General features: G+C 42.4%; 1 protein-coding gene across 2 annotated transcripts in view; it reads left to right on the forward strand.

Moving 5' to 3' along the window:
* LOC137353428 (kinesin-like protein KIF18B) overlaps positions 1–16,433 on the forward strand; it is a 97,480-nt gene that overhangs the window by 14,382 nt on the left and 66,665 nt on the right. The window contains exons 1-3 of one of the 2 annotated variants that reach the window (XM_068019705.1): positions 7,070–7,145; positions 8,466–8,623; positions 14,976–15,080. In XM_068019705.1, coding sequence (XP_067875806.1) covers positions 8,507–8,623; positions 14,976–15,080 — 222 coding nt within the window. In that variant the 5' untranslated portion in view covers positions 7,070–7,145; positions 8,466–8,506. Of the gene's footprint in view, positions 1–7,069; positions 7,146–8,465; positions 8,624–14,975; positions 15,081–16,433 lie in introns of those variants that run through there. The other variant, XM_068019704.1, reaches the window with a different exon arrangement.

Below are 16,433 nucleotides of genomic sequence, written 5' to 3' on the forward strand. Positions count from 1 at the left end.
CTCCTGGATGCTCCTTACAAATTCTGCCCCATCCAAGCCCCTCGCACTAAGTGAGTCCCAGTCAATATCGGGGAAGTTAAAATCACCCACCACCACATCCCTGTCACTTTACATCTGTCCAAAATCTGTCTACATATTAGAATTAGAATATCTGCTCCTCTACCTCCCGCTGGCTGTTGGGAGGCCTGTAGTAAACCCCCAACATCGTGACTGCACCCTTCCTATTCCTGAGCTCCACCCATATTGCCTCGCTGCATGACCTCTCCGAGGTGTCCTCCCGCAGTACAGCTGTGATATTCTCCTTAACCAGTAATGCAACTCCCCCCCCCCCCCACTTTTACATCCCCCTCTATCCCGCCTGAAGCTTCTAAAGCCTGGAACATTTAGCTGCCAATCCTGCCCTTCCCTCAACCAAGTCTCTGTAATAGCAACAACATCATATTTCCAAGTACTAATCCAAGCTCTATGTTCATCTGCCTTGCCTGTTATACTTCTCGCATTGAAACAAATGCACTTCAGACCACCGGTCCCGCTGTGCTCAGCAACAATTCCCTACCTGCTCTTCCTCTTAGTCCTACTGGCCTTATTTACTATGTCCTCCTCATTTATTTCACTAGCTGTCCTGCTCTGGTTCCCACCCCCCTGCCACACTAGTTTAAACCCTCCCGAGTGACGCTAGCAAACCTTGCAGCCAGGATATTAGTGCCCCTCCAGTTTAGATGCAACCCGTCCTTCTTGTACAGGTCCCATCTGTCCCTGAAGAGATCCCAATGGTCCAGATATCTGAAACCCTCCCTTCTACACCAGCTGCTCAGCCACGTGTTTAGCTGCACTATCTTCCTATTTCTAGCCTCACTGGCACGTGGCACTAGAGGTCCTGTTTTTTAACTTACTACTTAACTCCCTAAACTCCCCCTGCAGGACCTCGTCACTCTTCCTGCCTATGTCGTTGGTACCTATGTGTACCACAACGTCTGGCTGTTCACCCTCCCCCATCAGAATGCCCCCTGTCCGTTCAGAGACATCCTCGACCCTGGCACCAGGGAGGCAACATACCATCCTGGAGTCTCTTTCACGTCCACAGAAGCGCCTATCTGTGCCCCTGACTATAGAGTCTCATATAACTATTGCTCTTCTGCGCTTTATCCCTCCCTGCTGAACAACAGTGCCAGCCGTGGTGCCACTGCTCTGGCTGCTGCTGTTTTCCCCTGACAGGCCATCCCCCCCCCCCCCCTCCAACAGTATCCAAAACGGTATACTTGTTAGAGAGGGGGATAGCCACAGGGGATTCCTGCACTGACTGCCTGCCCCTTCTAGCGGTCACCCATCTATCTGCCTGCACCTTGGGTGTAACCACTTCTCTAAAACTCCTGTCTATAACGCTTTCCGCCACCTGCATGCTCCTAAGTGCATCCAGTTGCCGCTCCAACTGATCTATGCGGTCTGTGAGGAGCTGCAACTGGGTACACTTCCTGCAGATGTAGTCGCCTGGAATGCTGGAAGGGTCACGGACCTCCCACATCTCACAGGTGAAGCACTTCACCCCTCTAACTGTCATTTCTAGCACTAATTAGTTAATTAATATAAAATAAACAAATACTTATTAAATCCTTACTAAATTATGATACACTTAACTATATGGTCCCTTGTGCTAGATTTCTATTATAAATATTAAATGCTAACTAAATACAGTAATCTCCTCCCTCTGGTTTAGTTACTCGACTTATTAATTAGTTAATTAGTGTTTTAATCAATTTTTATCAGTTTTATTTTCAAATTCGGTAGATTCCCTACCAGCCAGTCAGGTCACAGCTTTCCTGTGACGACACTTTTTCAGTTTTTTTTCCCCCACCCGAAGTAATTTATCGGTCTGGAACTCCGCCCTCCGAGTCTGCTCCGAGAATCCCCGAGGTAAGTTTTTTATACTTACCACTCCGGAACTCCGCCCTCCGAGTCTTCTCCGAGAATCCCCGAGGTAAGTTTTTTTTATACTTACTGCTCCGGAACTTCGCCCTCCGAGTCTTCTCCGAGAATCCCCGAGGTAAGTTTTTTATACTTACCGCTCCGGAACTCCGCCCTCAGAGTTGTACCCTTATTGCATGCGTCTCTAATTTTCTGTTTTAATGCCATCCCTTACATCTCCACTACTGTTTGGGGGCCTATAGTCAACCCCCACCAACGATTTCTGCCTCTTGGTGTTTCTTAGCTCCACCCATACAGATTCCACATCATGATTTTCTGAGTCAATATCCTTCCTCACGATTGCATTGTTTTCCTCCTTTACTAACAACGCTATCCCACCTCCTTTCCTTTTTTGCCTTTCCTTCCTAAATGTTGAATACCCCTGCATGTTCAGTTCCCATCCTTGGTCACCCTGCAGCCATGTTTCCATAAACGCAAATATATCATAACCATTTATATCTATTTGCACACTTAATTCATCTACCTTATTGCGAATGCTCCGCGCATTAAGACACAATGCCTTTAGACTTGTCTTTTTAACATTGTTAGTCATCTTAGCTTTATTTTGCACTATGGCCCCATTTGTTTCTCACCTTTGTTTTCTCTGCCTTCCACTTTTGCTTCTTACCTTTCTGTCTTTCATTTCTTTCTTTGTTTCTCCCTCCTCTGCCTCCCTGCTCAGATTCCCATCCCCTTGCCATTGTAGTTTAAACCCACCCCCACAGCACTAGCAAACAGCCTCCCGCACCACCCCCCCCCCCCCCCCCCCCGAGGAAATTGGTCCCAGTCCTGTCCAGATGCAACCCATCCAGCTTGTACTGGTCCCACCTTCCCCAGAACCAGTCCCAATGTCCCAGGAATCTGAATCCCTGCCCCCTACACCATTTCTGTATAGCCATGCATTCATCTGATATAACCTGCTATTTCTGCTCTTGCTAGCACCCATAATCCTGAGATTACTACCTTTTGAGGTCCTACTTTTTATTTTACGTCCTAACTCCCTATCTTCAGCTTGTCGGACCTCATCCATTTTTTTTACCTATGTCGTTGGTACTGATGTGTACCACAACAACTGGCTGCTCGCACTCTTTTTCCCCCCCCCCCCCCCCCCCCCTCCCAGAGAATGCCCTGCAGCTGCTCAGAGACATCCTTGACCCTAGCACCAGGGAGGCAACATACCATCCTGGAGTCTCTTTCGCAGCTGCTGAAACACCTGTCTGCTCCCCTTACGAATGAATCTCCTATCACTATAGCCCTCTTCTTCCTCCCCTCCTGTGCAGCAGGGCCACCCATGGTGCCATGAACTTGGCTCTTGCTGCTTTCCCCTGAACCATCTCCCCTAACAGTATTCAAAGGGGTATATATGTTAGAGACGGGGATGGCCACAGGGACTCCTGCAATACCTGCCTTCCTCTACTCTGCCTGGTGGTCACCCATTCCCTTTCTGCCTTTGCAGCATTTGCCTGCGGTGTGACCACCTCGCTAAACGTGCTATCCAGGACCACCTCAGCATCGCGGTTGCTCCACAGTGAATCCACCCGCAACTCCAGCTCCGTAATGAAGGTAGCCAGTAGCTGCAGATGGATACACTTCCCGCACACGTGGTCATCAGGGACACTGGAAGCATCCCTGATTTCCCACATAGCACAGGAGAAGCATATCATGGGTACAAGCTCTCCTGCCATGATTTACCTTTAGATTACGTAGTTACTCCCTTTAATTAAAAAATACTAATTACGCTCGGGGCCTTGTTCTACTCCAAACACTACCCACTGCAATCTAAAGTCCTTACCTTTACTTTTGAAGCTACTGATAAATCCTACTAAAAATCAATACAGTTCACTGGTCAAAATAAACCTTAATCAAAAAAAAAAGCTGCTAATTTGTTCCTTATTATTAAGCTATTTACACACACACCCTAACACTGGTGTACTAACTCAGCCATTTAGAGTTATTCCCTAACTGCAGTTACTCACCAACCAATCACCTTGCAGCTTTCCTGTGTCGCCACTGCTCACTTTGTTTTCAAACTCTGGCGCGCCTGGACTCCTCTCCGCTGCTGTCCTGGAAGGTAAGTGCTGTAGGCAGCGATCCTTGGGCTCTATTTATCCACTCCTCGCCCCGTGTTCTTCCCGCGGGTCCGCTGCTCTCCCGCAAGGTAAGTGATCTAGGTTGTGATCCTTGGGCTCCATTTATCTGCTCCCCGCTCCGTGTTCTTCCCACAGGTCTGCTCCTCTCCGCTGCTGTCCTGGAAGGTAAGTGTGAAGTTATCCACTTTGAAAGAAAAAACAGAAATGGTGAGAGGTTGGGAAATGTTGATGTCCAAATGGACTTGAGTGACCTTGTTCATAAGTCACTAAAAACTAGCATGCAGGTGCAGCAAGCAATTAGAAAGGCAAATGGTATGTTGGCCTTCATCGCAAGGGGTTTTGAGTACAGGAATAAAGAAGTTTTGCTGCTATTGTATAGAACCTTGGTGAGACCACACCTGGAGTATTGTGTACAGTTTTGGTCTCCTTATCTAAGGAAGGATATACTTGCCACAGAGAGAGTGCAACGGAGGTTCACCAGACTAATCCCTGCAATGGCGGGATTGTCTTATGAGGAGAGATTGAGGAAACTGGGCCTGTATTCTCTAGAGTTTCGAAGAATGAGATGTGATCTCATTGAAACTTAAAAAATTCTTACAGGGAGTGGCAGGGTAGATGTAGATAGGATGTTTCCTCTGGCTGATGTCTAGAACCAGGGGACACAGTCTCAGAATAAGGGGTAGGCCATTTAAGACTGAAATGAGGACGAATTTCTTCACTCAGACGGTGGTGAATCTTTGGAATTCTCGACCCGAGAGAGCTGTGGAAGCTCAATCAATGAGGATGTTCAAGACTGAAATTAATAGATCTCTGGATTTAGCAAGTATATATCTAGCTTGCTGAGCTGTAAACAATTGTCTTCATGTATTGCTTTTACCATAGTCATGGTGCGAGGGAGGAGAGCCAATGAATAAATTGTTCAGGCTAGTGTATTGTAAATTCTGAGGCAGGTAGACACTGCAGCCATTGATTACATGTTCTCAGATAAAGACATGACGTTCTAGTATGTCATTTTAATCCCTACAATAACTGCCTCTTCCAGACATTACTTCGTGTGCTTTTGTAGTCCCTTAAGACTACAGACTAAGCAAATTGTCATTTGATGCTCTGTAGTCTGGGTTAATTCAAACTACTTCCAGTTATTTACAGAAGACTTACATTTCATCCTGTTAGTGGATCTGGGCTGTTTGCCTCGGGGTGGGAAAATCTTTCTAAAACAAAGTAGAATACTGAAGGCACAAAATGAGTACTATTGAAGAATGTAGTGTGCTAAGCGACGCTTGTATTATCCTGCATATTGCCAGAATGATGCAGGATAAACTACCAAATCTATAGGTAATGTTTAATAGGATTTAAGGAATACTGTGTATGAAAGTTTTTAGCTTCTGCAATTCATTGTAAAATGGATTTGGCATAGACTCATAGAGAGATACAGCACTGAAACAGGCCCTCAGTCCACGGAATCTTTGTCGACCATCAACCTCCCATTTATACTAATTCTACATTAATCCCATATTCCCCACTGCATCCCCACCATTCTCCTACCACCTACCTACACTAGGGGCAATTTACAATGGCCAATTTACCTATCAACCTGCAAGTCTTTGGCTGTGGGAGGAAACCAGAGCACCCGGCGGAAACCCACGCGATCACAGGGAGAATTTGCAAACTCCGCACAGGCAGTACCCAGAACTGAACCCAGGTCGCTGGAGCTGTGAGGCTGCGGTGCTAACCACTGTGCCACCCATCTTTAGCTCTTTCATATTTTTCTTGCATTATGATGCAAGTTCCTACTTCGAAGTATTCCTTCTTTCTTCCTTCCCTCTTCTCTTCCCCCCACCCACCCCTCAGTTTTCTCTTTCCTTTCCAGAAGGCAATAGCTTATCTTGTGGTTCTGCCATGAAACATGGTAGTCCTCCCATGAAACATGGCAGCCCTCCCCAACACCATTGCTGAACTAAGTGGCTGTTCTTCAATTTAAATTTTGGTTAGTGCGTGTTGGTAGGCCAGTCAACTTTGGAGTCCGATACTTTATACTTTCCCTTCTGTCCCCCACCTCCCATGCCACCCCACCCCTCCCCAGCTTTCCTCCTCTTTTTCTCTTTCTCTTTCTCTGACTTGCCTCTGCCTCTGTTGCTCTGCTTCATTTGTTGAGATTGAGAATTTACTGCCGGGTAAAGATTTTACTGGCATTTTGCAAATTGTGTTGCAGAATTAATGCCCTTTTGTGGTCACTTTAAATTTCGTACTTTGTTATCTGTGAAACCTCAAATATTTTAAATAGCCACTTATAAAACCTAGATCTCAATACCTGAGTTGCACATGAAGCCCTGTTATTGTGTGGCATTTGACAGAATCTTGACAACCATATTAAAACAAAGGTTTTCTCTTGTATTCTACTCATTTGAGTAAGTGCCAGCTTTAAATTACTTAAGTAGCCAAAAAGGCTAATATTGTGCATCAGAAAAATTAACAGAATATAAAGGCCGTCAGAAAATATTTTATGTGTTTGTCTTTAAAATCTAGATCTTAAACTAAATCTGGTCAATGTCACTTAAATTTAGTGATGACTTATGTAATACAGTCTGTCAATGATCATCATAAATATGTTTGCAATTAGTGCTGGAATGTTGAACTGTAATCAATGTTAACTGTTTTCATGATGCTGCTTTATACAGAAAACCCCCAAGGCAACAGTGTAAGGGATCCATTACTGGCTCAAAGTACCTTAAGCAGAGAGTATGCAGGCAGTCACTTGAATATTTTTGAGCTTCTGCTATTTTGGTAGCTCACTTCAAAATCAGTTAAAGTTCATTCTTGCTTTCTAGTTAATACAAATCCTGTCGGTAATGGTGTAATGAGTTTAATTTTTTGAAGCTTTACAGAGCAGCTATCCATTACTCATCGTTGGGTTCAATGAGCATGAACTTGAAGGCGAAATAAACCAGTAACGATGGTTACTTGTGCCTCACGTTCTTGAGACGCAAGCCACAAGTAATCACTAGTGCATTCTTTCTCCATTCCCGGAAGAATAATCCTCATTGAAGGGTTCATATGTGGAGTCTAGAAGACAGTCATTTCACTCGAGCAGAAGTAAGTGTAATGGTGTAAGGGGATTAATCCAAATTAACCTATTTGATCCATTGAGCCTGCTCCTTCCAGAAAAGCAGATACAATTTGCATTATATCCATTATCCTGCTGACCAGGCAGCAGAAGAAGGGTCTTTGACCTGAAACGTTAACTCTGCTTCTCTCTGCACAGATGCTGCCAGACCAGCTGAGTATTTCCAGCATTTCTTGTTTTTATTTCAGATTTCCAGCATCTGCAGTATTTTGCTTTTATTTATTATATGAGTATCTTTGTGTAGTGTGCCTGTTAATCTTTACGAATCTCTATACTGTAACTTTTTATTGACTGGGAAATTGTTCCTTTGAGGAATATATCACTCAGGATGAGGTGTTATGCTGGCCTCATCCTTGAAATATTCAACTAAGAAAGGCATCATGGAGTAATTTTATAAAGAAGTTATAGTTGATGTGAAAATGTGGGTCAATGGGCACACTCTCACCTCTGAGTCAGAAGGTTGTGGGTTCAAACCGCACTCAAATATCTAGGCTTGTATTTCAGTGCAGTAGTGAGGCAATGATGCTCTGCCAGACATGCTGTCATTTGTGTGAGACATTAAACCGAGGCTCCATGTGCCCTCTGTGGTGTTTGTAAAAGATCCATAACGTTACTTGAAGAACATGAGAGTTCTCTGTGTGTTGATCAATATACTTCTCAACCAACATCACTAAAACAGACTATCTGGTTATTTTACTTAGAATATACGGCACTAAAACAGGCCATTCGCCCAACCAGTCCATGCTGGTGTTTATGCTCCACTTGAACCTCCTTCTATCCTTCTCCCATCTAACTATCAGCTTAACCCCTCTCCCTCATATACTTATCTCTTTATTTATCTCTTTGCTGTTTGTATGACCTTGCTGTGTGCAAATTGTGTACTATATTTCCTACATTACAACTTCAAAAATAGTTCTTAATTGGCTGTAAAGCACTTTGGAGCACCCTGAGGCCATGAAAGTTCTTGCTCTTTTATTCTCTCCTTGCCCCTTTTCCCCCTTCCCTCTGCCCCCACCACCCACCCACAGCATCCCCTCGCAGAAAGACAGGGAAATCTTATACAGATATAACTATTCAAAACTAGATTTTGCATTAGCTTTACTATGTTTAAAGCTACGTGGATGTGTAGTGGAAAAAAGATTCTTCCTTGACAGGACAATCCTACTTTTCATCACAATTACCTTTCCTTTTGTGCTTGCATAGGAGCATTGAGGCAAATGGTCTGTTGCTTGTCACTGAGAGATTGCCACTGAAATAATTTTTAATGTACTATGTATCTTGTTTTTCAGTCTTTGCATATGGTGCAACAGGATCTGGGAAGACCCATACAATGTTGGGCAGTGTGGATCAACCTGGAGTGATGTATCTCACTATGGTGGAACTGTATGAGAGAATCGAACAGATGAAAGATGAGAAAATTTGTGAAGTTGCTGTCTCATATTTGGAGGCAAGTCAACAGCTGATTTTTTTTAAAAAAAAGAAAATTCACGTGCTAAGTATATTGGCAGAGCCTTATTGAAATACAGTTTTGATGAAAGGTCACAGACCTGAAGCGTTAACTCTGCTTCTCTCTCCGCAGATACTGCCTGACCTGCTGAGTATTTCCAGCACTTGCTGTTTTTATTTCAGATTTCCAGCATGCAGTATTTTTTTAATTTCAGGCCCTGTTTAACATCACTTTTCTTTATATACCTATTATCACTTTAATTCCAGGCACTTCAACTCCTTTGCCAACAATGATTTAGCTAATAATTTCCCTTAAGTGTAACAGTTTTGTGGGGTGGTAAACTCATAATAGGGTGTCATCTGTTGATCTGCTCCCAACTAAAACTGATGAGTGCTCAGATGCTGTATTTGAAAGGGGTGGGTGTTTGTGAACAAACTAGCAGAAGCTTGTTGCAAGTAAGCTTATTACTAGCATTGACTATTGGGAGAGCAAATGAGCAACAGTCAAGACTGATGGTGAGGGATAATTACTAGTAAAGCCTGTGAGTGGGTTAAATACTCAGCAGAGGTTGTGGATGTTTACAGGTGCAGGTCATATGTACTATAGACTGAAGAGTTCCACTTGGATCCAGCAATCTTGATTGGGGCTTTTCTTGGCCCACAAATATTTTTTCTTGTTGTTCGATCATCTAGTCAATGCTGAACACTGATCCCCATCAAATCCCAGTTCTTATAAATAAAGATTCCATATAGTTCAGACAGCATATGTAAATGTTGATGATCATCTTCTGTGTGGTACTGAAGCTTGATATGTTAACTATCCAACCACTCTTTACCTCGTAATCAAACTAAGTATTCTAAACTAGTGGTTACATCACAGTTGTTGCATGGTAACGTTCAAACTGAAGCATTAACAATTCTGAGCACGCTGGCTGTTGTCATTGGCTGTGATGGTAACTGTTCCCAAACATCTGAGCCAAAGTGGAATAAACTAATCTTTTCCATTTTAAAAAAGGATATCTGGAAATAATGAGCACCAATCTTATCTCGGGGTTCAGGTGATGATTATAAACCATTTAGTGTTGCATTCTCAGGTCTCTGGACTCCTCTGTAAGATTGCCATCTTGTGAACTGCTCCAAGTATCCATTGCTCAATGTAACCCCCTGTTTGTTATTGACAAAAATGGTTTCATGTAGCTACTTCACGTGAATGAAGCAGTAGTAAATTGAGCTGGATGGAGCTCTGCACTGCTGTGTAAGTATAATGTCTGATGTAATAATGACTTTAGCTGTTTGATTTCACGGAGCTCTAACGTAAATTGGGATGTGTGCGAAATAATCTTCCCTGTCAGGCTTTAGTGTTTATCCTCATACTATTACAAATGTGTTGGGTGAAAAACGGTTTACAGCATTTCAAACCTGATTGGAATCAGATAAGATTTGATACTATTATTGCAGATGTTGGGAAATAACTACCAGAGAGAAACAGGAAATTTTAAAACTCAGCAAATACGGAAAGCTACCGTCTTAGAGAATGACTTCTCTAAGTAGATCTTGTGTTTTATTAAACAGAAGCTGCACTTGGATTCAACTAATGCAGGACTGGCTAACATTTTCACGTGTAATGTCTTGAGCAGTCTTGCCACTTGTGTTTTCAATAAAAACTTCAACTACTCTCCATGTATCAAAATAATCAGAAATTTGGTGCTCTTTTTAAATTACGTTGCTTTGCTGCTAGATGGGAAGAGGAGGGATGGTGAAACAAGATGTGTAATGTTACAGCCACATTCTGTGAAATAAAAGTCTGTTTTAAATTCTGGGATTAGCCACGTGATCAATTGCTAACTATTAAAATGATTGTCAGGCCATGTTGCGGTATAACTGGCAAGTTCATTTGGAACCTTTGCTTTTGGATATTTGATTTTTGCAGTGTTCGGGCTAACTGTGAAAAAAAAACATTTTTCAAAGAGAGAGAATTGAGGTAAATGTGGCAACAGATAAAGTATGGAGAGAAAAGGACTCTAGACTCTGTTACATTAGAACAGGAGCAGAGCAGCTGCTGGTGAAAAGACAGACCCAGACAGAACTAGGAGAGGAAGTAAATACAATGTTTAACTGCTGAACAGGCCCAATGTGCTTTTTATTTTGCAATTCTTGCTAGATGATTACTTCTGACTTTGTTCACAGATTTATATGAATTGGGCTCTTGTCCTCTGGTGCATTGTGGTTAGGAGTTGAGTCCATGTACTCCTAGCCAACACACAACTTTCATTTATACAGCACTTTTAACATTGTTCCAAAGCACTTCACAGAACCATTAACACACACAGCCTTATAGGACTCCCTCCTCCATCTGAACTTATTCCCTGTCCCTTCTTTTCTGATGCTTGAATTGGTAATTGCTCCTTTCAGTCTGTTAGGGCGTGTGATACAGTAAAACTTGCAACTTAGTTGCAGTCGTGCTGTGCCTTCTACTTGTCCTTAACCATGCACAAAGTTGGTAGTTTGCTGAAGGTACAAGATGCGTCTAACTTTTAATTGCTTTACTCAAGCTGGCTCGTTACCTACGTTTATTCATTGAAGACAAGTACTTGAAGTAGGTGGAAATCAACATGGTTGCCTTGTGATTTTTGTTTGATCTATTATGTCATGGGCCAATGTTGGGGTCTGATTATTCTATGTTGGAGAAAGGGAGAGAGTAGAGATATTGGTCCAAATCAGCAGAAGCTCACCACAATATTATGAATATGGTGGATGCAAAAGATTTAAATACTGTAGCTAGATTTTTTTTCATTTCCCTAACAAGTCCATGGATTTTTAGCTTTCTTGGACTCTTGGCTTTTGAGGAACAAATTCTCAGTTGCAATCGCACTGACATATGCGCACACTCCAAAAACGAGCCACAATTTTGAGTCTATCAAGCAGAAAGCACTGCCTTGTCAGTCACATTGATGTATATAACACAAGGAATCATTTGTATCACTATTTTAAGGTTATCAGACATAGAGTTATACAGCACGGAAACAGGCCCTTCTGCCCATCGTGCCCATGCCAGCCGAATGATTTGCAATGCACTTTGTAAGTAACATTACGGTTGCTGTCTAGGTCTTTCCTAGGTTGTGTACCATGTAAGCGCTAGTACCTGTGATGATCAAGACTTTTCGAGAGGTTAACATTTAAGTTATTGTGCCTAGAGACTTGTCCACAGTGCTTGTAACTTTTGCTGAGAAAAGGAGAGGAAGTAGAAGTAGTGATATGTATACAAGTTTTTACATAATGGGCATACATTGGTTTAATATTGGTTCCCTCAGTCAACTGCGTACATACTTTGTGACGTTATGTTATACTTAGATTGAAACCAGCTAACAAAAAGATGTTATTACACATCAGTTAACTGTGTTTAGTGGGATACATTGATTATTTCTACTGTGTTATATGCTGTTAAGCATTTCGTTTTAACTGAGTTACAGACAGGTGGTAAGGGGTATGGGTGGTTCCCACTGTTCACCTCCCAACTGACTGCAATTGTGTTTTATAAAATGATGCTTTAGCCCCTGAATGTCTTTAGGGTCAAATAAACAGGCAGTGACAGATTTTTTTGTAGGTTTACAACAGAAGATTAACTAGTTATTGAACAATATTCATTTCCCGAACTGTTCGCAGCACTGCTCACGCATACGTTCATTCCTTCATGCACTCAAGATAGGTAGAAGGTGAAGGGTAAGAGTTAAAGGTGTGGTAGGTTGTTCATGGTTTACGGTAAACCTGTTAAATATTCTAGGTAGGACAGTCCCTCTTTTAAAGATGCAGGCCAGGGTTGTTTGCAGTCTTGACTTGAGGTGGTTAAGATTTCAGATTAGCGATGGCGGTCACGTTCAGTTCTCTGCTGCATCAGGTTGAAGTACTGGGCTGCTGCTTGTTTAGGCTGGGTCTTTCCATAGGCCTTGGCTGGACTCCTTCTGTGAGGTTGTTGTGGTCTCCCTCTCTTTCTCCAGGGGGTTACCTTTTAAGATCACATTTCATCATTAGCATTTCTGGTACCTGACACGTGGTTTTCTCCCCTGGTATGACCACACAATGGACCAAGCTGTGGAATCCATGGTCATCCATTAATGTCTGGATGAGCATAATCCTGTTATGATGTGGCTACTTCACACCTTCTTTGTTTTAGAAGAACCCATTCACTTCAGGAATGTCTCAATGATTTCAGGATGGGTGTAATTGACACCTCTTAGTTTGGAATGTATCCTTTTGTCCTTTCGAGACAGTGAGGCATTGTTCAAATACACAGGCCAGGCCGTCTGACCTTTGGCGACCATCTTTTGCAGCATTGTCCACCTTTTCTTTAAAAGATAAAGTCAATTTTAAAGAGTCCACTTTGAATAAAGTTTATTTCTTAGAAGTAGGAATATGCTGTGTCTTTACTGGGCATGATAACTGGCATTGAATTTTCTGTGGTTTGAGCCTTTTTCTGCAGATTTATACATATATACGAACTAGGAACAGGAGTAGGCCATTTGACCCTCGAGCCTGCTCCGCCATTCCATAAGATTATGGCTGATCTTTTTGTGGACTCAACTCCACTTTCCTGCCTGCTCCCGATACCATTTGACTCCCTTGTTTTATCAAGAATCTGTCTACCTCTGCTTTAAAAACGTTCAGTGACCCTGCCTCCGGGGAAGAGAGTTCCACAGACTCATGACCCTCTAAGGGAAAAACATTTCTCCTCATCTCTGTCCTAAATGCGAGACCCCTTCTTTTTAAACTGTGCTCCCTCGTTTTAATCTCTCCCACAAGGGGAAACATCCTTTCCACATCCACCTTGTCAAGTCCCCTCAGGATCTTGTATGTTTCAATAAGATAACCTCTCACCCTTGTAAACTCCAATGAATACAGACCCAACCTGTCCAACCTTTCCTCATAAGATAACCCTCTCATCCCAGGAACCAGTCGAGTGAACCTTCTCTGAACTGCTTCCAATGCAATTATATCCTTTCTTAAAGGAGACCAAAATTGTACACAATACTCTAGATGTGGTCACACCAATGCCCTGTCCAACTGTAGCAAAACATCTCTACTTTTATATTCCATTCCCCTTGCAATAAATGACAACATTGCATTTACCACCTTAATTACTAGCTGTACCTGCATACTAACTTATTGTGTTTTGTGTACTCAGAAACCCAGATCCCACTGCATCTCAAAGTTCTGCAATATCTCTCCAGTTAACTAATATATTGCTTTTCTGTTCTTCCAGCCAAAGTGCACAAGTTCACGCTTTCCCACATTACACTCCATCTGCCAAATCTTTGTCCACTCACTTAACCTAGCTACATCCCTTTGCAAAACTCCTTATCACTCCTCTTCACAACTTACTCCCCAACCTATCTTTGTGTCATCAGCTAGCATGTACTATCACGAAGTAATATTGCATAATATCTAATCCCAATGTAGGCAATAATCAGTATCTATAGGAATTGTCGTATCTATGGGTTTTATTTGGATGCTTCCACTGAAGAATTTCTGCACCTATGCATTGTGATCTACATTAATCTGGCCACAAGGATCTGATTGAGCAATAGCTGAAGGCCTCAAAGTTCACCTGCTGTCCTTGCCCCCAATGAGTTGGTGTCCGCATTGAGACAACTCTGGGTGAGCAGTTATCTCACACAGGCTCGAATGAGATTTTTTTTAAAGCTTATTTGTTTGAGGCTTTTGGAGGTATTACATTTCTTCTTGTGTTATTTTTGCTTTATTTTTCTTAAATTATCTGAAGAACATAATATTTTTCAACAAGTGTCTGAGTTTAAAAAAAAAAAAATCCTTTCCCACAGATAACACTAAATGAAGTGAGCACAAGGATCAGACCACATAGGAAGGGTCTTCACACTGGCAAGACCTTCTGAGATGAGAGCTATATTTTTTTCTCATTCACTCCCTTTGTTCTCTAAAGGTGGGGCCTCATGCTAACGTGTTCCATGGGTATTGATACTTATATACTCCAATAGACAATATTGATGCGACAGCCTGGATAGTAAGCATCAATGGGACAGTCATAGTCACAGGCAAGCTGAGTACTCTCCCATTTTAACATTGACATCACACTTACAGCTGGAATCATTGATTATCAGTTTTGAAACTTGGCCATATTTTGAACCAATTATTGCACAAAAAGCTTGAGACCATTGTGGTTATCCATGGTCCCTCTGGCTGAGGTCAGCTGACTTGGCACTGAGCAAGGATCGAAGTAAGAATCTGTCTGGTTGGTGTTGCTCATTGTGACCAAAAGCAATGCATTTTGCTGCTGAACCATTGGTATTGATTGAATCTGTTATTTTTCTCCGTATTGTCAGGTGTACAATGAACAGATTCAAGACCTGCTTGAACCCAAAGGCTCACTGGCTGTAAGAGAGGATCCTCAGAAAGGAACAGTTGTCCAGAGGCTAAGCTTTCATCAGGTAGGACTCACAGTCACTGATGTTTACAAGCCCCCTGCTGCTTTTTATCATTGCACTGCTGTTGGATGTCATCACTATAGCTATTGATGAACCAGGTTCAACATGTACTGAAAATTCATGGAAAATGTAATTCATCATAGTGTTACGACCAGGTAAGAAAGGTGGCTAAGGGTCTTTTGCTGTCTTCACCTGGTCTTATTGTAACAGGATATAATTTTAAACACACTGTGTTTTGAGCTCCCCCTTTGTGAATCCTTGTTCACAGCTTTCCAATTATAAGGCAAAGAAATGAGCGGACCAGGTTTTCTTTAGGTTTAAAGAAGAAAAGTGAAATTTATTAAACTTAAACTCTAATATGGTTAACGCCTACGGATATACGACGCGCCCTGCTAGCATGCACATGCGATACACATGTGCAAATAGGGACAGAAAAGAGCAGAAGAAAAGATAAGTGGAATAGTTTGAGGCAATAGCTCGCTATAGTCCTTGTTTGAAGATATGGTCTTGCGGTTCGTTGGGGTCCAGTAGTCGTTTAAACTTTGTTCATTTCGGAAAACCTTTCTGTCTTTGAGTTTCTCGTGTTTTCACAAGATTCAGTTCCGTGGGAAGAAATGAGGGCAGGTAGACAGGAGAGGAGATGTTCTCAGTCCATGAGCACACAGCATTCTGAGTTCAAATCCTTTGTTGGAAGTTCAAATTCAAAACTCCAGCCAGCTAGTCATGTGACCACTTCTGTGTATTGGGGAAGCATCTGCTGGGGTCCCCATTGTTTCAACATTGTCTGGTACTATGCAAATGTCCTTCCAGTCAGGGCTTGCAATGTTAAGATTTTGTTCATGTGGCGAAATAATGTGTGCCTCAGTCTTGGCAGGTGGGGGGTTTGCCTGACAATAGGCTCAATCTTTGAGTGGTAAGGATACTTTTTGACCATCAGGAGATTTTCAGGCAAGATTTAGCCATGTTCAAGCAATACATTCTATGGTTCTGCATTATATGGTGAGTTATAGTGAATGGAAATATGGTGAACGAACAATTGAGGTCACTGGGTCAAAGTCCTGGAACTCCCTTCCTAATAGCACTGTGGATGTACCATGGACTGCAGCTGTTCAAGACTGCAGTTCACCACCACCTTCTCAAGGGCAATTAGGGATGGGCAATAAATGCTGTGCTAGCCAGCGATGCCCACATCCCATGAATGAATTTTTAAAAAGCCATAATAAGTGCAAGGTACTGGGGTCCATTTCTAGAAAGATAGAATTGAATGTTTTACTTGTGTAGAGCGTTGGCTAGACTATACTGAACAATCAGGTCTTCATAAGATAAAAAGGATATAGAGGTAGGGAGAAGTTGCAA

The sequence above is a fragment of the Heterodontus francisci genome, chromosome 41 (genome assembly GCF_036365525.1).
Source record: "Heterodontus francisci isolate sHetFra1 chromosome 41, sHetFra1.hap1, whole genome shotgun sequence".
NCBI classification, from domain to species: Eukaryota; Metazoa; Chordata; class Chondrichthyes; order Heterodontiformes; family Heterodontidae; genus Heterodontus; species Heterodontus francisci.